Genomic DNA, 20,766 nt, shown 5'->3' on the forward strand with positions numbered 1-20,766 from the left:
AGCCTCTGATAGCGGACTTGTTTCTGTACTTGTCCTGTTGGATCTCAGTGCTGCATTTGATACGATCGATCACAGCATTCTGTTACAGAGACTTGAACATGTTATTGGGATTAAAGGAACTGCATTAGGCTGGTTTAAGTCATATTTATGATAGATTCCAGTTTGTTCTTGTAAATGCAGAATCTTCCTAACACATTGGAGTAAGTCATGGAGTTCCTCAGGGTTCTGTGCTTGGACCAATTCTTTTTACTTTGTACATGCTTCCATTAGGTAATTATTATTATTAGACAGCATGGCATAAATTTCCGTTGTTATGCTGATGATACTCAGCTGTACTTATCTATAAAACCAGATGAAATCAATAGGTTGGTCAGACTACAAGCCTGTCTTAAAGACATAAAGACCTAGATGACTCAGAACTGTCTGCTTTTAAATTCAGACAAAACTGAAGTTGTTCTCTTTGGACCTGAGCGCTTCAGGGAGAACTTGTCTAGTTATATAGTTACTCTAGATGGTATTTCCTTGGCTTCTAGTTCTACAGTGAGGAACCTTGGAGTTATTTTGACCAGAATTTATCATTTGATGCACATATAAAACTGGTTTCTAGGACTGCCTTCTTTCACCTTCGGAATATTGCTAAAATCAGGAACATCCTGTCTCAGGGTGATGCAGAGAAACTAGTTCATGCATTTGTTACTTTAAGATTGGACTACTGTAATTCCTTATTATTGGGCTGTCCCACATATTCCCTGAAAAGCTTCCAGCTGATCCAAAATGCTGCAGCCAGAGTTCTGATGAGAACTAACAGGAGAGATCATGTTTCTCCAGTTTTAGCTTCTCTTCATTGGCTCCCTGTTAAATTCAGAATAGAATTTAAGATTCTTCTCCTCACATATAAAGCTCTTAATGACCGAGCTCCATCATATCTTAAAGATCTCATTGTAAGATATTTTCCTAACAGAGCACTTCGCTCCCAAACTTCAGGTTTACTTGTTGTTCCCAGAGTTTTTAAAAGTAGAATGGGAGGCAGAGCCTTCAGTTATCAGGCCCCTCTCTTGTGGAATAAGCTGCCAGTAAATGTCCAGGAAACAGACACCCTTTCCACTTTTAAGATTAGGCTTAAAACTTTCCTTTTTGATAAAGCTTATAGTTAGGGATGGCTCAGATAATCCTGAAACATCCCATAGTTAAGCTGCTATAGGCTTAGACTGCTGGGGGACCTCATCTGTCACACCTTTCCTCACTTTAGTCTCTTTTTCCCTCCGTTTAATTTTTCAATTGATTTTATGTACATGTGACATTATTGTGGTTATTAATTTCTGTTTCCCTGTTCCAACAGGTATCCTTTGAATGGTGTTGTGGTGTTTTTTCCCCCTCTTTTCTGTCTTCTCAAACCCCAGCTGGTCGAGGCGGATGGCCACCCTTCCTGAGTCTGGTTCTGCCAGAGGTTTCTTCCTGTTAAAAAGGAGTCGTTCCTTTCCACAGTCGCCACAGGCACGCTCGGGACGGGAGATTGGACTGAAGACAAGTTTCAGTGCAATCTGTTGGTTTCCTTAGCTAGGATATTATTTTTTTAATTGTCTCTATATTAATTAATTGGATTATGATTACAATGAATTGAATTCCAATTGGCTTGAATTTGACTATATTATTTAAGTGCCTTGAGATTACAATTGTTGTAATTTGGCACTATATAAATAAAATTTAATTGAACTGAAATTGAATGTTGACAGCAGGAAAACCAAGAATATTGTCAACTCTTAAATATCTGAATAACATCAGTGATTAAATAAGTGATCAAATGTGTCTGGATCATCACACGTGCGTGACCTTCCAGCTGTTTTTCAGCTTCCAGGAAATCTGGTTATTTCCTCAGTTATTTAAGAATAAAATTCTCTCTGAATAAACAAGTTTTGTTTTAACGGAGAGGTGGAAGATTTACACATTTAATGGGGTAAATAAGTCCAGTCAGATATCAATATACGATCCAAATCTTCAACAATCAAACCAACAACAATGTAGTAACATCTCTGTGAAACATCAGCATCAGATTCATTGAATCATTCACGCTTTAAGGAAGCACGGCTGCATTTAGGCTGAATTTCAGCTTTATTATTGTGAATAATTCGCAGGAAACAGAACAGATATAATGAAAACAATATTTAGAGCAGATAACACCATATTAACACAAACGCTCAGTTCTGCTGCTTTCTTTATATGATCCATGTTTTTTAAAAACTTTTGCATCACAAACTAACACACATTTGAATAGAAAGACACATCTGCCTTTTTTCTAACAATTTGACCTAATTTTCTGAGGTCTTAGTAAGATGTATGAGACAGGCTTTGGTCAAACTCTCTGCTGGTGTCATCACAGAGTCATCACGTCTGTGACAAGTTAGCCAGGAAGAAAGTTTCTAACAGAACTCGACTGTCTCTGACAGAACTGAGTAATTCTATCAGTTTAAACCAGAGTCCCTAAACATTGGAGCAGAATCAGTGAAGATCTGTCAGCAGGTTGGAAATTCATCTTGGCTGATTGCAGCTCAGTGATTCCTCTCTGATGTCACAGTTTGTCACATGTGCAGCAAACTAACTGCAGCTGACATGAACTGAATGGTCTCCGTTGAAGTGAGCTGCAGAGAAACACAACATACTGATATTCAGTGTGAAGCTTTGACTGGAAACACACAGAAAAACAACATCCTGGAAGAATGGCAGCTTCCATCTTTAAAGGACTGGAAGAGGAAGAAGTTTCCAAGGAATCATTCAGAAGAGTTTCAAACAGAAACTGACTGAATCCATGAATCTGAAAAGGTGTTTCTGAGTGAAAGAGACAGACATGTACAGACTGAACTATCTGTTCAACAGTGATTCTCTGACAGGAGGAAACTCTTTATACTCAACACAGAGACACTGAGGAAACAGGTGAACAGAACCTGAACCCAAATCCAGGATGCAGAGGTTCTTCAGTGAATGTGGTGTTGAAGGTGTGGAGGTGGATCAGTGTGTCAGAGGAGACTCTGTAGAAGGACAGAGTGCCAGCAGGACGGTCCACATACACTGCTGCTCTGTGAGAGACAGAGGAGGAGGAGGAGGGGGAGGAGGAGGAGCAGGAGGAGGAGGAGCAGGAGGAGGAGGAGCAGGAGGAGGAGGAGGAGGAGGAGGAGGAGATGGGTGTTTCTCGGTTATTGTGCCTGACAGAGTAACCAAAATAATCAGAGCAGCTCAGATGCCAGGACTGATCATTGTATCCAAACAAAGAGTCGTCACTGCCTCCTCCTCTCCTGTTGATTCCTCTGTAACTCACTGATATAAAAACTCCTCCTCTCCACTCAACCTCCCAGTAACAGCGACCAGTCAGAACATTTCTACACAGCAGCTGATGATACCACTCATCAAATCTGTCTGGATGATCAGGATATGACTGAACCTCCTTCACACCTGTCACCGTCCTGTTGTTGTCAGACAGTTCCAGTTTTCTGCTCACTGTGTTTGTGTCGATTGTGAGTTGACAGGAATCTGATGGAGAGAACAAACACAATCCAGCTGCAGTTATTGATCTATCATCTGTTCAATTTGATCAATGAGTGATGTGACTACGGCTGGGTTCCCGATCTTCGGTTCTTTTAAGGCACCGACCGAAATGCTTCGGTAGTAGTTTCGGTACCCAGAGATTAATCAATGAGATAAAGAACTGATCATGCTACCCTTGATTGGCTGTATTAACGTTACACTTTGCAACATTCAGGAAAATATGGTTACACCCACAGACGGGATTCAAGTGTATCTGCGTCAGGAACTGTAGTTGTGTGTTTGTCGTCGAACCGGTTAAACAATGCCACCGAGGTCAAAAGCGTGGCTCCATTTCACCAGGATTGATGCCAATAGTGCGCGATGCAACATATGCCAAAAAGTCATCGCTGCTAAGGACAGCAACAGACTAATTTAATTAATTATTTGACCGTGCACAAAATCAATTTAGCGGTGAAGCGGGAGGGAGTGGGCGGGAGTGAGCGGGAGCGGGCTGGAGCGGGAGGGAGCGGGCGGGATTGAGCGGGAGCGGGAGGGAGCGGGCGGAATCGAGCGGGAGCGGGCTGGAGCGGGAGGGAGCGGGCGGGAGCGAGCGGGAGCGGGAGGGAGCGGGCGGGATTGAGCGGGAGCGGGAGGGAGCGGGCGGAAGCGAGCGGGAGCGGGTGGGAGTGAGCGATATGAACTTTGCCGCGGGCAGAAGCGGGAGGGAGCGGGAAGAGGAGGGAGCGAGCGAAAGCGGGCGGAAGCGGGAAGGAGCGGGCGGGACAGGGCGGGAGCCGGCGGGAGCGGGAGGGAGCAATATGAACTTTGCCGCGGGCAGAAGCGGGAGGGAGCAGGCGGGAGCGAGCGGGAGCGGGAGGGAGCGGGCGGGAGCGGGTGGGAGCGAGCAATATGAACTTTGCCGCGGGCAGAAGCGGGAGGGAGCGAGCGGGAGCGTGCGGGAGCGAGCAGCATGAACTTTGCCGCGGGCAGAAGTGGGCGGGAGCGGGAGGGAGCGGGCGGGAGCGAGCGGGAGTTAAACTGTCAACAAATGTAGACATTTTTAAATCCAGGTTAAAAACATTTCTTTTCTCATGTGCAGAAAGTTGCTCGTGTTTGACTGCTAGAAGGTCGGACCGCAACCATCCTCCTGTCAGCATTCAAGTCAGCCTGTGGACGCCACAGAGCCCCGAGCGGCATAATTCAAAATCTTTACCACTGGACTCGGCTTCATCTAAGAGTACAGAGGACAGCGCAGTGTGTGGCATTTTAACAGGTAAATTAACGTTCAGCGAAATCCGGCAGTCATCTTAATGTTACTGCAACTTTCATATGTGCAGAAAGCAGACATGTTGACTTTTCTGGAAAGTATCCTCAGTATGTAGGATAGTATTAGACACCAATCTGTGACTTGTTTGCAACTGTTTCGCACTGGAAATTATTTGTTGTTAATTTTTTCTGTAAGAAAACTGCTTGGATTGGAAAAATAATGAGCTGACAAATAAAACTGAAGATTTTTACTATTATGTGTAATGTAATTTCCTTTTTTGTTAGAATTGATATTATAAAATTGGTATCAGTATTGGTACCAGAATAGAAAAATTTTGATTGATACCCAGCCCTTGATGTGACAGTGTGAAGATGGTTGGATGTCATGAATCAGATGAAGAACACACTTACACTTCCTCAGACCTGGTGTCAACCATCGTTCTCCAGCAGGCTCCACCCTGAAAGGAGGAGAGGGGTCAGAGGTCAGAAAAAGGAGGAAATAAAAGAAAGAGAAGAACAATGGGCCTCATGCAAGAACATTTTTGTATTTTTATTCTAAATTTCTCTCACTTTTTTCGTAAAAAGGTCTCGTACGAACACGCCATGTCAGATTCAACAAATGCTCTTAGCTTCGGAAAAGGTGTGTAAACGACCTGCGTAAATAGGTGCATTCGGACACAGAGTTCTAAGAACTGTCCACCTCAAATTTAGTTATTAGAACTGTCCTTCCCCAGCGGAACTGTTTCATTTTGCATTTGCACATAAGTCAGGGACCTTGGTCGGGACTGATGTGACGCAACCGTCTGCGACAGTGACGTGTTACTTTAGCGCCACTCAACAACAAAACCCGCGAAAAGTAAGGAGAGAAGAAAACAAAACAACACCACCAAGAAGCTAACATGGAGAGCGAGGAGGCCACCGTGTTTATGGTCTGCATGACGGCGGTATTAATCATGGACGATCATATCAACCGTCTAAGATCGAGGCTGGAAGAGCACACAGAGAGAGGAGACGAAGAATCGAGCAGCAGGCGATGCTTCCTTGTTTCATAAAGGAAAGAAGGAGAGCAGAGCGATGTAGACAAAGGAGACGACATATAAGTTCAACAGGCGCCGGTTGTGTCCGTGTCGTATGAGTAAACATTTCAGACAAGGGGCGGAGCTACCAGCCACCAAACATCTACGTCATATGTTCCTATGGAACCCAGAGAAGACCCTGCCTCGGAGAAGGAGCTAAAATGGTTCTAGGAACTGAGGGCCGTGGTCCCTAGTTCCTGTATGTCCGAATGCACGAAAAAACGGCCTAGTTCCTGAAAAGGTTATAGGAACTGCAAAATGTTCCTACAGTGGGAATGCGCCTATTGATGAATGTGCACGTGCACGAGGATAGTATATTTGCATATTCCATGCCCAACATAATACCATATAAGGCTACGTTTCCGTTCTCCTGTGCCAGGAAGTGTTGAGTCGGGAGAATGACATCAAGGCGCAAATAGAACAACTTTTCGGGCTCTTTGATTGAAGTTCTGCTTTCAGAGATCCAAAAAGGTAATTTAGTCTGTCATTTTTAGCAGTGTCACCAGTGGAATTATGGGACCTGCTAAAGCGAAGAAAGTAATTACGACTGCTGTTAATTCCGTGTCACCTGTAGTTCGTAATGTCACCGAAATGAAGAAGAAATGGCTTGATATGAAAATGGCTTAAAAATAATTAAAAATGTCTCGCCATGGGCAGGCGCTTGATGACTGCAGCTAAAGCCGTGAAATCATTTGTTGCCTCATCATGATGGCACTTTGATGGGGAGGTCTTCTGGCACCACACCTTCTGGTCTGCCTGGGCTGGTTCAGGTAGTGGGAGAAACTTGTTCATGGCAATATTGTGCCAAACATGCCTTCGTTAGAGCAGCCCTCCCCCTCCCCCGCTGTATCACGACACACCAGGCCTTCAGCTCACAAGTGCGCTCCACAACTGCAAAGGTGCTTTGACACGTCTATTTGTGCAGTCTATTGCTCCGACTATGTTTGGCAGTCCAGTCAAGGCACTGGCCTTGTTATATACAGAGTCAAATTAACCTTCAATTAGTGCATTATTTAAGTCAAACAGAATTACGTCAGCATAATTATGGGGGATGATGTATATATTTATCTATGATTGCTTCAAAGTAATTAAATATATAATCCATTAGTCAAGCAAACTTGATTCGAATAACAGCAGACTATTTTACATAACTCCTACGACAGGTCTGGATCACTCATAAATTCTGGTCGTACCTGAAAGAAAACTTAAAATGCTAAAACATTGGTGAATGCGCAAATTCTCTTAAATAACTCATACGCACGACTTAAGAACAAATCTGTTTGTACAACAGTTCTTGTATGAGGCCCAATGGATGCAAGGAAATCTGTCTGAGCTCATTCTGAAGTTTAGAAGCACCAAATGTTGTCTGCAGTCAGATTATGACAATGACGTTTCTGTCATTGGAAGTATATCAGCTGCCAGGTGTTGTGGTTTTATTGATCAGAATCACTCATTTATTTCAGCCTGATCACTTTTTAGGAATCTGAAACAGACTTAAAAGCCTCCAGCCTCTTCCTCTCCTCCCCCCAGTGTCCCTCTCTTCCTGTTTCTCTGGAATCCCTTGGATAGTGTTTATTGGATTGTCCCCAACTTTTTTTTCTTTTTCTTCATCCCAGCCAGAAATGGGATGAAGAACAACCAAACACAGCTCCTGTTCAACTTTGGTCTAATTGGTTCTCATCTGGAAGGACGGTCAGAACCACAGAAGGGCAGAACTCTTTGGACCTGGTACTGTGTGATCTCTGAGAAAGCTCATCTGCTTCCACAGTCTGACTGCTACACACTACACTAACACAATGACATCAGCCACTGGGACATACAAACACAGTCAGGTGCAGAGCTATCTGGCCTTAAGACGAGCATCAGCTGTGGAGGAACACCTGAGCACAGAGACTGAACAGCAACACAGAACCACGTTAACAGAGGACACACTCAGTGCACACACACTGGCCACTGAGACGGGCCTCTATCAGAGATCATGGCTCCCTGTGGAGCAGAGAGGATGTACACAGTCCAACAGCAACACTGTGGAGACACAGCTACACTTTCTAACACAATGTGACTCATTCTAACAGCTGCCTGAAAAGAATCTGAAGAAATGTCCCTTCATATACCCACAGTTCTCCTTCTGCCCAGCACGGACAAACTGCCCGTTCTGTTAGGAGAAATGAAGCAGAGCTGGACCAGTCTTCAGAGAGCTGTGTGGAGAACCAAGGACTGGATCTGGTTCTGATTCTGTGCTTTTATAAGGGCCACATCTGTCAGCAGGAACATTCAAACACTGTGAAAAGTCTTCCAGAGCCACGGCAGGATCAGAGACAGAGAATATATGATCAGAGTCATTTCAAACATCCTGAAGATTCAAATGCTTCTCATTTCCTGTGATTTCCTGTGAGACTGAGTGATTTTAGTGTCTCTGACACAGGTGATTGTGCAGATCCAAAAATATCTGCTGTTTCTGTTCAGCCAGTGTTTCTGCTGTGAGCAAAGGAAAAAGGCTCCTACATGTGGGATTGTTCATGTAACACTCAGCAGGAAGCAAAAACACAGGGCTGAGTCCAGGACAGAGAACATGTTTCCAGCTCTTCCTCCTCTATCAGACATTGTGTGTGGCTGCAGCAGGCCTCTCCATACCTGAGTTTGTGTGGATCCTTCAGTGCAGCCGTCAGCAGCTTCACTCCTGAGTCTCCTGGATGGTTGTAGCTCAGGTCCAGCTCTCTCAGATGGGAGGGGTTGGAGGTCACAGCTTCAGCCAGAGAAGCACAGCCTTCCTCTGTGATCATACAGCCTGACAGGCTGCAGACACACAACACAAAACAATACATAAACTGAGAGAACTGCTCTGAAACTGAAGCTGAATGTCATCAAATGTTCAGAGAAACTGGAACTGCCTCACAGTACTGACTTTGTGTCTTCATAAATCTAAGTCAGAATCAAACTGCACACACGTGGATGAACCTGATTTCCACTAATTTTAGTCAAGAATACATGCAGACACTCCCCCACTTTGTCCTTTTCAGATAAAATATGGTCTGCACCACAGTGAGAGCAGCATTAAAGAAGAAGCTGATTTAACAAATGTGAAACTGAGACACTCATCAGTGAAGCAGAGAAAATTAAAGTTTTATTTGCTGATCTTAGTTCTGGAAACAGAAGAAAAGCTGCTGGATGGAAAAAAAGAAACAGAAGAATCAACTCTGTAAAGTCTGAGCAAAGGACCCTGCAGAGGTAAAAAAGAAATGGTGGCATTAAAAACGAGTTAACACTCGTCAGGTGGCAGAAGGACAGCATCGGGGCGATGGGCTGAGGACCGGTGTTGTTCCAAAAAGTGATGGTCCACCAGAAACTGGTCTGATTCTGTGGGAGCGTGTGCTGGCTGTTGGAGCTGTATCACTCCATGTATTTACCTCTGCTGCTTCAGTGCTTTGGATCAAACTGTTACAACGTTCAAACACACATCATTTTATGTCTGGGCTTATAATAAAGAGACGACTTTGTGAAACTTTGAACTTTGCTTCCAATTAAGCTGATTTTTGGTGGAAGTGTTTCAGAGTTGATCAGAACCAGGTCTACATTAAAGCTTAACGTGATCAGAGCTGTATTAAGACATTGTTTCCAATGTTCTGGCTGTGTGTGTGTCTTATCCTTTATGTTTACAACTTATACTGTAACTGAATTGTACTGTGTTGAGTTGAATTTATAGATCAAATGTACATGAAATTAAACATGTATATTGTTAATGGTAGTTTCCTTTCAGTCGATCCACTCGGTACAACACATGTAGGATGGGATGTCATGCCCGGCGTGTCCCGACAGAAGACACCTCTAATCAAGTCTTCAGGCAAATGACGTGTGATGGACCCCACCCGCTCTGTATATACAGTCATCATTTCAGTCATTCTGGGTCACTGTTGCCCCCCCCCCCCCCCCCCACAGAGGCTGTGGATTGTCTTCTGTTTTGTTTTTACAGGTGTAGCAGCTGGTTTTCTGGTTTTTCATTGTTTGTCTCTTTCTATTTCTGTTCCGTTTCTCTTTATTTTCTCTTCCTCTTTCCCTGTCCCCCGGTTCGGTTCAGCACTATTTTATGTTAAGTATTGTAACAAAAATAAAAAAATTAAGCAGTTGATGGGCATCAAGGGCAGCTTTACATTCATAAAGATGCAAAGAAAATCTGTTTAGCATAAACAGTATTCAGATTACAATTCTGCTGTCATAATGCTGGACAGGAAAAGGGGAAAAAAAACTGTTTTTGGTGCTGGTTTTGACCCATGTTTGACCTGTATATATGTCCCATACTATATGTGTTACAGGTGCAACAGTACAGGTAACCAATAGTTTTCTCATAAAATTCTCTCTTTATTTTGCTTGCCAGCAAAAACTGTAAACATACCAGTATCACTGGTGTACTGAATAATATAACACTTTTCTTTCAAGTTAACAGTTACCTTGAAAGAACTTTTCAAATGGTAAAATTAAAATTCTTATTCTTAGCACAGAAATTCCGACATTCTTGTACAACTTGAACGCACCATCAGTCGAAGCACACAAACACTGCCCTCTCAATGCGCGCTGCAATGTACATACGTCTTAGTAACGGAACATTACTGTGCTGTTAGACTCTGTTAGCCCAGCTATCCAGACAAGAGACCAGCCCCCACTAGACGGCCCACCGACTATCGGCAATCGCCAGTTCGGCGGCAAGCCACCGGGAAATGTCTTGGTGCTCCCAATGGCTAGTCCACCACTGCTCTCAACTCCTAGTGTTGGCCACGCCTCTTTGTTTTCTTTTTTCCACTTCTGTGTGCAAGCTGTGCTTTGAACTCGCCTCCATTTATAACAGTGTGACTGACAGGGGGTGCGTGGGTAGAGGCAGACAGTGACTGGACATTAGCAGCGCAAAAATTAATTGCAAAACCGAAAACCCACGGTCCATAAGGGTGTATTGTTCGAACGGTTCGATATTTAACCGAGTACCGCTGCATCCCTAATATGTGTTGTAGCAAGTGAATCTGAAAGGGAACGTAATGTCATGCTTATAAGTTAAAGGTTGAATATGTAGAATGCGCAGAATATCGACATCTAGAGGCTCAAGAGTGTAGTTGCAACAACATAAAAATAAATCCAGCAGTTGAGTTGCCAGGTTCGTTGCCAAAGCATCGCAAAGCGATCAGCCTGCACATAAACAGTAACACTGTAGCAGATTGTATTAGCCTCATACTCGGTAGGTCAAAGCTGCGTGCGGTAGGCCACGACTATGTTAAGGGGACTCGCCCGGCTCTGGCCGAGACACCACGTCCGCCAGCTGTCTGCGGCAAAGGAGAGAGGTCACTAACACTAAACACTAACCGGGGGCTCACACCAAAAGCGTCGTGAGCGGCATGAGCGGCCAGCTGCCATTCATTTTCAATGTAAGCTGGCGTCGATGAGCGGCCGGCGTTGTGAGCTTCGTGAGCGTCGTGAGCTTCAAGAGTTGAGGAAGGCTCAACTTTATGCAAATGAGCAGTGACGCGACGACAGCCAATTAGGGTCGATCTGGATTCCGAAGGCGGAAAAAAGGCGGAAAAAAGGTGGAAAAAAGCGGAAAAGGGCGGAAAACGGCAGAGCGCAAACACAAAGAAACACAAAGAAGGCTGCCAAGAGTACGATCCATGGTGAAAGAGGGAACCGATGTATGGATGGATTATTATATATATATGCTAGTTGCAATACATATAAGCCCCGCCCCTTTAGCCGCTTCCGGCTTCTCTGGCCACTTCCGGCGGCAGAAGAAGTACAATCGGCGGGTTGTGAGCGTTGTGAGCGGCTCACAACGCTTTTGGTGTGAGCCCCCGGTAACAGCCACAAACGGTCCAAAAATGTAAAGAAACGGCACACGCGACCTAATTGTTCTTGACAGGAAGGAGGAGTATACCTGAGATAAACAAACATGGAGCATCAGTAACGTGTGTTGACACTTTGTTTTGTTGCATTTCTCCTTCTTTTTAACAAAAATACACGCAATACACAACGGATAATTTTACAATCACTAGGCTGGATAACAATGTAACAATAAAAAATATAGCTACAGGGTTATAACAACAACCGCTCGCTCTCCTCGCTTTAACTCAATGTGGCTCATCACTAACGGCAACAACGGCAAAAAATTCAACTAACTGGTCGAGTAGAAAAGTCGCCATTTCAGAGTGCATCTTGATGCCGTGGAACTCTTTTCCCTGCGTCCATCTAGTGTAGGCATTGTCGATATTTACTTTAGTTTTCGCCCTTCTCAGTCACTTCTCAGTCACTGCTGGGTTGGATAACGCACCGGTCGCCGGGTCCCTGCCATTTTACCCAGTGCCAGCACAGCTGTGTGGAAGTAGAGACCAGACCGTACTTGGCAACCGGCAATGATGGGCCGCTATTGGCTGGTACAATGTAAACACCAAGTCATTTTCGAACCGTCAAAATTTCTTAAATTATTTAATTCAGACTAAATATAATTTTTTAAGGAAACACTGTACTGTCATTCTGCACCCCTCTAAACACCTTGTGGATGTATTATTTTTGAAAAAATATAGCTTTTCATAACAATCCTACACATTCAACCTTTAATGCTACCCACAAACCAGAAGACTTTGAAAATATTTAGAAAAGACTCTGAAAGACTAGTGTTTAGAGTTTTTTTAGTCCCAGACTAGCCTCAGACTAAAGATTTTACAAAGACTATGAATCTTGTAGGGTCACTATTTACAAGACTACAACTAGATTTGTTAGATTTTTTTCCCATCATGCAGTTTTTTTCCCCATCATGCTCAGCACAAGTTTTACAAAAACGGAGAAGAAGCAACTTTTATCTACTCTTGTCTGTGCAGTGGTTTGTAGTGAAAAACCCAACAACAAGAAGAGAAACGCCACAGAATATTGCTCGTTCTTCTACGTCCACCGACATGTTTGTTATTGACTGTCTGCTTTCCTGTTTCCGATTTTGTCAGTGCTCATCTATTGGTTGTTGATTGTGTTATGTCACTGCGACCTGCGATAATATTAAACACGTTTGATATGATCCCAAGCCCAAGACTAGGGAAAGACTGGTCTGAAACGCAGTCGCAGACCGCAGATTACCACCTTAAACTTAACGATTGAGATGACGGGAGCGCACCGAGACTCCAGTTAGACTCCTAAAGACTGTCAGTTTTTAGACTCCAGTTAGACTCCTAAAGACTGTCAGTTTTTAGTCTGGGACTGTAAAAATCATTTGGTGTAAGCCCAGCATCAGTTAGAAGGAACGAGGTACAACACTTGTTTACAACTTGTTTGCCCCGCCCATCAGTTGGGCTCAGGAGTACAACTCACTCAAATAACTTTGTATGAATCTTCACATTATTTATTGGTTGAAAATGCAGCCCAAAAGGAAACTGGCAAAATGACCCAAGAAATACTTTCCAGGTTCTTCCAGGTTCAGGTTGTGGGCCAGGTTCCAGGTTCAGATAAGTTCCTGTGGTGTAAGAGGCCTAAAGCTGCTGTAACAATCATACGAAGACCATCCACAGGTGTTCTGTTAGCTATTCATAAAAAACAGTTTGATGAATCCTGACCTGAGTGTCTCCAGTTTGCAGTTTGGATTCTTCAGTCCAGCAGACACCTGTTTCACCCCTGAATCCTGCAGGTTGTTGTTACTCAGGTCCAGTTCTGTCAGACTGGAGGACTGGGAGCTGAGAGCTGAGGACAGATCTGCACAGCTTCTCTCTGAGAGGTTACAGCCACTCAGTCTGAGGAGGAAATAATGTGTTCAGTAGTAATCTGTGACTTTCTCTCCTGTGAAAACAACAGCAGTATATTCATACACATCCCTCTATATATGTACTTACAGAGCTTTGTTGGAGGCTTTGACCACTGGCAGCAGCCTCAGAAGAGCCTCCTCTGAAGCAGAGTATTTATTCAGGTCAAACACATCCAGATCTTTTCCTGATGACAGTAAGATGAAGACCAGAGCTGACCACTGAGCAGGAGACAGTTTATCTGTGGAGAGACTTCCTGAACTCAGGGACTGTTGGATCTGCTCCACTAGAGAACGATCATTCAGTTCATTCAGACAGTGGAACAGATTGATGCTTCTCTCTGCAGACAGACTCTCACTGATCTTCTCCTTGATGTAATCGACTGTTTCCTGATTGGTCTGTGAGCTACTTCCTGTCTGTGTCAGCAGGCCTCGTAGGAGACTCTGATTGGTCTGCAGTGAAAGACCCAGGAGGAAGCGGAGGAACAGGTCCAGGTGTCCATTTGGACTCTGTAAGGCCTTGTTCACAGCACTCTGGTAGAAGAGAGTCTCTTTTAGTGTTTTAGACTTCTGAGACTTTGATTGTTTTTCCATGAGGTTGACTCCAGAGCTGATGAAGGTCAGATGGACATGAAGAGCAGCCAGAAACTCCTGAACACTCAGATGGATGAAGCAGAACACCTTCTCCTGGTACAGCCCTCTCTCCTCTATAAAGATCTGTGTGAACACCCCTGAGTACACTGAGGCTGCTGAGATATCGATGCCACACTCTGTCAGGTCTGATTCATAGAAGATCAGGTTTCCTTTCTGCAACTGCTCAAAAGCCAGTTTTCCCAGAGACTCAATCATCTTCCTGCTCTCTGGACTCCAGTGTGGATCTGTCTCAGCTCCTCCATCATACTTGACCTTCTTCACTTTGGCCTGAACCACCAGGAAGTGGATGTACATCTCAGTCAGAGTCTTGGGCAGCTCTCCTCCCTCTCGGGTTTTCAACACATCCTCCAGAACTGTAGCAGTGATCCAGCAGAAGACTGGGATGTGGCACATGATGTGTATGCTTCGTGATGTCTTGATGTGGGAGATGATCCTGCTGGCCTGCTCCTCATCTCTGAATCTCTTCCTGAAGTACTTCTTCTTCTGTGGGTCAGTGAACCCTCTGACCTCTGTCACCATGTCAACACAGGTAGAAGGGATCTGATTGGCTGCTGCAGGTCGTGTGGTTATCCAGAGGCGAGCAGAGGGAAGCAGTTTCCCCCTGATGAGGTTTGTCAGCAGCACATCCACTGAGGTGGACTCTGCAACATCAGTCAGGGGCTCCTTGTTGTGGAAGTCCAGAGGAAGTCGACACTCATCCAGACCGTCAAAGATGAACACAACCTGGAACTCTTCAAAGCTGCAGATTCCTGCTTCTTTGGTTTCAGTAAAGAAGTGATGAACAAGTTCCACCAAGCTGAACTTTTTCTCTTTCAGCACATTCAGCTCTCTGAAAGTGAATGGAAACATGAACTGGATGTCCTGGTTGGCTTTGCCTTCAGCCCAGTCCAGAGTGAACTTCTGTGTTAAGACTGTTTTCCCAATGCCAGCCACTCCCTTTGTCATCACTGTTCTGATTGGTTCATCTCTTCCAGGTGGGAGTTTAAAGATGTCTTCTTGTCTGATGGTTGTTTCTGCTCTGTCTGCTTTCCTGGATGCTGTTTCAATCTGTCTGACCTCATGTTCATCATTGACCTCTCCAGTCCCTCCCTCTGTGATGTAGAGCTCTGTATAGATCTGATTCAGAGGGGTTGGGTTTCCTGCTTTAGGAATCCCCTCAAACACACACTGGAACTTCTTCTTCAGAGCAGATTTTTGTCGGCAAACTGGGTCAAAAAGTTCTAAATAAACATGACAAATAAGATCAGTCAATACAATACACAGAAAATCTTCAAACTTTTAATTTATCTGAGAATGAGTATTTGAACATGTGTTGTTCTGTGTGTTGAGACATCAGTAAATGTGTCATTTATCCAGAAGGTTAAATCTTTAGAGAAATCCTCTTACTGCTCTGCAGACGGTCAGCCAGCTCCTCCTGCTTCATTCTCCTCAGGAAGTGAACTGTGATCTTCACTAATGCCTCTCTGCTTCTACTCTGCTCCTCATCCCCCCTCTGACTCTGTAAGCATTGTGGGTAATCTGGACTCAGAGCCTTCTGGATCTTCTTCAGCTCCTCCTTCACAAAAGTGACCATGTTGTCCTCCAGCAACTGGAACAGAATACTATATGAATGAGCCAATCAGACTGCAATCATGGAGCCAAACATCAGATCCATGTTGGACACACTGACAATCCACTGGTCTACAAAGTGCAGCATGGAGAGGACTGTGAACAGAATAGATGGAAAAGTAGTTGTTGTACATGTACAGACCATAAATATGGAGTCCAGCTGTGTTTGATGCTGCTGGGCAGACTGACCACTGGGAACCTCTGAGCTCTGCTGGTCCACTCTGTGGAGGAATCATGAAGAATGAGCTCACATTCTGTCTGTCCACACAGAGACAAACACAAGGTAAAGCTCCATGAAGTGATGTGTGGATGTGAACAGTGAATCAGAGGACTCCCTGCAGTGGGAAAGCTTTACTAGTCCTGCTGATCCCACTGAGAATCAACAGCTCAGTCTGCAGCTGCTTGGAGCTTTCAGCTCACTTTGGTTGGGTCCCAACAGCTCTCAGCAACCCCTTCAGAAAGCTTTCCCTCCCTGCTGAAGTGCCCTGGAGCAAGGCAGCCAGAGCCAGTGTGTGCTTGGAGCAGACTGGTTGTACTGGGCAGCTCCCAGTGTGAAGGCCTCAGACGATGACTGTACAACATCATCTGATGATTATTTCCCAAAGACAGGGGACAAACTTTCATTGTAGCTTCCAAAAGCTCTGTTTAGTTCAGCGGGAGCGGGATGAAAACAACAGTCCTGCGCAGGGCTCTCGTTCCTACCTCCACTGTGTTCGAGTCAAAGCACAAAGGTGATACCTGCTGGACCAGCTGGTGTCCTACAGACACTCAGAAACACCTCCTCCAACATCCACTGGATCCTGACAGAAAAACACTTATTTTCTTCAGACTAATGTATTCAGTGATAGTGTTTGAGTCTGCAGTGAGACGGCCTGTCAGAGAGTCAGTGTGGCTGCTGTGGAACAATGTTACAGCTCCCCCTTGTGGCAGCTCTGCCACTCTGCAGGCAGACGTCAGCAGGTGTGTGAAACTGGAAGCTGGATGTAATTTTACCTGAGAGAAAACAGGAAGACTGAAGCTCTGAGCTTTCAGTATGGTTCTCTGACCCAGTCTTTACTGTTTGTGTGATCAGATTCATTCTGCTCCTTCAGAGACAAACTACAGCTGCACTACACTGGAAAACACTGACTTTGGAATATTTGATTTTTCTGGAATATAAAGTGTCAGATTAAAAAATGAGATATTTTCACCAGATAACATGAGCAGGTTTATTAGGAGAGAATTAATAACAGATCAGTTACTAACATTACTGGGTTGATTTGGTCCTTTTCTTTTTTCTTCAGAAGGTCGTTTTAAACTGACGTCATTTAACACAACGTGTGAGAACGTAATATTTCTACATCAGCCGCCCTGCTCACTACATAATCAGCATCCTGTGAAAAAGCCACATCAGTGGACAGATATTCAGCAATATTCTCCCTTTGTTTTAATAAAGAGCTGCAGGACTGAACTAAAATATCCCATTACACACCTGATGCAGCTAATCAGTCTCATCAGAGACATCAAGAACTGATCCAAGTCTCAAGTAATTCAGCTGAAAACTGGTTATCATCTGAAACATGATGCAGCCTCCACTGAATACTGACAGATACTCACTGTTGGGCTGATGGAACATCATGTTTGAAATCCCAAATGATTCCCCTTGACTTGTCGCTCTTAAAGGACACACAGCTGGGTTCAGGTTCACGTTTCCTATGGATCCAGACAAGAAAATATGTTCTTAGAGCCAGTGCCACTTAGATAAAAAGGATGTGGGTTTGACAGTGTGGCTTCTGACACCAGAACAGCTGCATCAGTGACAGTCATGTTAGAGTCAGAAACTGATTAAAAAGGAGGAGCCGGGCTGCAGGCTGGCTTACAAAGGAACACAGCCAAGGCTAGAGCAGGTTCAACAGCACACTTTAACTGAATGCTGAACACAACTTACTGTTGTTCTGATGGAACATCATGTTTGAAATCCCAAATGATTCCCCTTGACTTGTCACTCGTAAAGGACACACAGCTGGGTTCAGGTTCACGTTTCCTATGGATCCAGACAAGAAAATATGTTCTTAGAGCCAGTGCCACTTAGATAAGAAGGATGTGGGTTTGACAGTGTGGCTTCAGACGCCAGAAGAGCAGCATGACAGTCATCTTAGATTCAGAAACTGATTAAAAAGGAGGAGCCGGGCTGCAGGCTGGCTTACAGAGGAACACAGCCAAGGCTAGAGCAGGTTCAACAGCTTCAAGTGAATACTGAACACAACTTACTGTTGTTCTGATGGAACATTGTGTTTGAAATCCCAAATGATTCCCCTTGACTTGTCGCTCTTCAAAGACACACAGCTGGGTTCTGGTTCAGGTTCAGGTTCAGGTTGGTTCCTGTGAATAAAGGTGGTTTGGTGATCTGAGTGCTGAGCTCTGACATGGAGCAGAGTCATGGACAGTTAGAGATGGCCATCTCACCTCTGAGCTTTGCTCTGGCTCTCATGTTCCCCACACAGAGTGGTTTTAGTGTCCTCACACTGATCCATGCTGCTGAATTCACATCAGCTCACACACACTTTCTACCTTCATCTGCAGAGGAAACACAAATCATTCATCTGCACATCAACTCACATCCTCCTCTCCATCATTTGGGCTGTAAAAAGATCAGCTGCTCCTCCGATTGGCTCTGATTCTCTGTTTCACATCAGTCTCAGTTTAATCATTTTTGTCATTAATTGTGTTTCTGGAGTCTCAGCAAAGTTATGCTTTCAAATAAAACAGATTTTAAATTAATACATGCAATAAATATTGCTAAAGGAACATCCTGTCTCAGGGTGATGCAGCCAGAGTTCTGATGAGAACTAACAAGAGAGATCATGTTTCTCCAGTTTTAGCTTCTCTTCATTGGCTCCCTGTTACATTCAGAATAGAATTTAAGATTCTTCTCCTCACATATAAAGCTCTTAATGACCGAGCTCCATCATATCTTAAAGATCTTATTGTTAGATATTTTCCCAACAGAGCACTTCGCTCCCAAACTGCAGGTTTACTTGTTGTTCCCAGAGTTTCTAAAAGTAGAATGGGAGGTAGAGCCTTCAGACCCACGTCATGATTTCGGGCATAGCCCGAAATCATGACGTGGGTCCCCCTTCCGACGGGCTCAACACCCGTGGGAGGGGCCAAGGGGGTCGGGTGCTATGTGAGCTGGGTGGCAGCCGAAGGCGGAGGCCTTGGCGGTCTGATCCTCGGCTACTGAAGCTAGCTCTTGGGACGTGGAACGTCACCTCTCTGATGGGGAAGGAGCCGGAGCTGGTGCGCGAGGCTGAGCGGTTCCGGCTAGATATAGTCGGACTCACCTCGACGCATGGCTTGGGCTCTGGAACCAGTCCTCTTGAGAGGGGTTGGACTCTCTTCCACTCTGGAGTTGCCCATGGTGAGAGGCGCAGAGCAGGTGTGGGCATACTTATTGCCCCCCGGCTGTGTGCCTGTACATTGGGGTTTACCCCAGTGAACGAGAGGGTAGCCTCCCTCCGCCTTCGGGTGGGGGGACGGGTCCTGACTGTTGTTTGTGCCTATGCGCCAAACAGCAGTTCAGAGTACCCACCCTTTTTGGAGTCTCTGGGGGAGGCACTGGAGAATGCTCCTACCGGAGACTCCCTCGTTCTGCTGGGGGACTTCAATGCTCACGTGGGCAATGACAGTGAGACCTGGAGGGGTGTGATTGGGAGGAACGGCCCCCCCGATCTGAATCAGAGTGGTGTTATGTTGTTGGACTTCTGTGCCAGTCATGGACTGTCCATAACGAACACCATGTTCAGGCATAAGGGTGTCCATATGTGCACTTGGCACCAGGACACCCTTGGCCGCAGTTCGATGATCGACTTTGTGGTTGTATCATCGGACTTGCGGCCGTATGTCCTGGACACTCGGGTGAAGAGAGGGGCGGAGCTGTCAACTGATCACCACCTGGTGGTGAGTTGGCTCCGCTGGTGGGGGAGGATGCCGATCAGACCTGGCAGGCCCAAACGTATTGTGAGGGTCTGCTGGGAGCGTTTGTCAGAATCCCCCGTCAGAAGGAGCTTTAACTCCCACCTCCGGCAGAGCTTCAACCATAGGTTGGGGTGGGGGACATTGAGTCCGAATGGACCATGTTCCGTGACTCCATTGCCGAGGCAGCTGATCAGTGTTGTGGCCGTAAGGTGGTCGGTGCCTGTCGTGGCGGCAACCCTCGAACCAACCCTGGAAGCAGCTGATAGGTACCGGCTGAGGTTGCCGAGGTGGTCAAAAAGCTCCTCGGTGGCAAGGTCCCGGGGGTGGATGAGGTCCGTCCTGAGTTTCTCAAGGCTCTGGATGTTGTAGGGCTGTCTTGGCTGACACGCCGCTGCAGCATCGCGTGGACATCGGGGACAGTGCCTCTGGACTGGCAGATTGGGGTGGTGGTCCCCCTCTTTAAAAAGGGGGACCGGAGGGTGTGTTCCAACTATAGGAGTATCACACTCCTCAGCCTCCCTGGTAAGGTCTATTCGGGGGTATTGGAGAGGAGGATCCGTCGGATAATCGAGCCTCGGATTCAGGAGGTACAGTGTGGCTTTCGTCCTGGTCGTGGAACAGTGGACCAGCTCTATACCCTCGGCAGGATCCTGGAGGTGGCATGGGAGTTCGCCCAACCAGTCTACATGTGTTTTGTGGACTTGGAGAAAGCGTTCGACCGTGTCCCTCGTGGAGTCCTGTGGGGGGTGCTCCGGGAATATGGAGTGCCGGACCCCTTGATAGGGGCCGTTCGGTCTCTGTATGACCGGTGCCAGAGTTTGGTCCGCATTTCCGGCAGTAAGTCGAATACGTTTCCGGTGAGAGTTGGACTCCGTCAGGGCTGCCCTTTGTCACCGATTCTGTTCCTAACTTTTATGGACAGAATTTCTAGGC

At 45.6% G+C, this 20,766-nt stretch overlaps 1 protein-coding gene across 1 annotated transcript; it reads right to left on the bottom strand.

The window, feature by feature from the left end:
• Positions 1–2,135: 2,135 nt before the first annotated feature.
• On the bottom strand, positions 2,136–15,739 carry LOC140268913 (NLR family CARD domain-containing protein 3-like). The gene is made up of 6 exons (XM_072364253.1): positions 15,655–15,739; positions 13,706–15,488; positions 13,433–13,606; positions 8,493–8,654; positions 5,194–5,240; positions 2,136–3,522 (listed from the first exon to the last, which is right to left on the bottom strand). The coding sequence occupies exons 1-6, from the start codon at positions 15,689–15,691 to the stop codon at positions 2,903–2,905; spliced, it is 2,823 nt and encodes a 940-aa protein (XP_072220354.1). The 5' UTR covers positions 15,692–15,739; the 3' UTR covers positions 2,136–2,902.
• Positions 15,740–20,766: the final 5,027 nt, after the last annotated feature.

Source organism: Leuresthes tenuis, unplaced genomic scaffold (genome assembly GCF_036924035.1).
Source record: "Leuresthes tenuis unplaced genomic scaffold, fLeuTen1.0.hap1 SCAF_1, whole genome shotgun sequence".
Classification (NCBI taxonomy): Eukaryota; Metazoa; Chordata; class Actinopteri; order Atheriniformes; family Atherinopsidae; genus Leuresthes; species Leuresthes tenuis.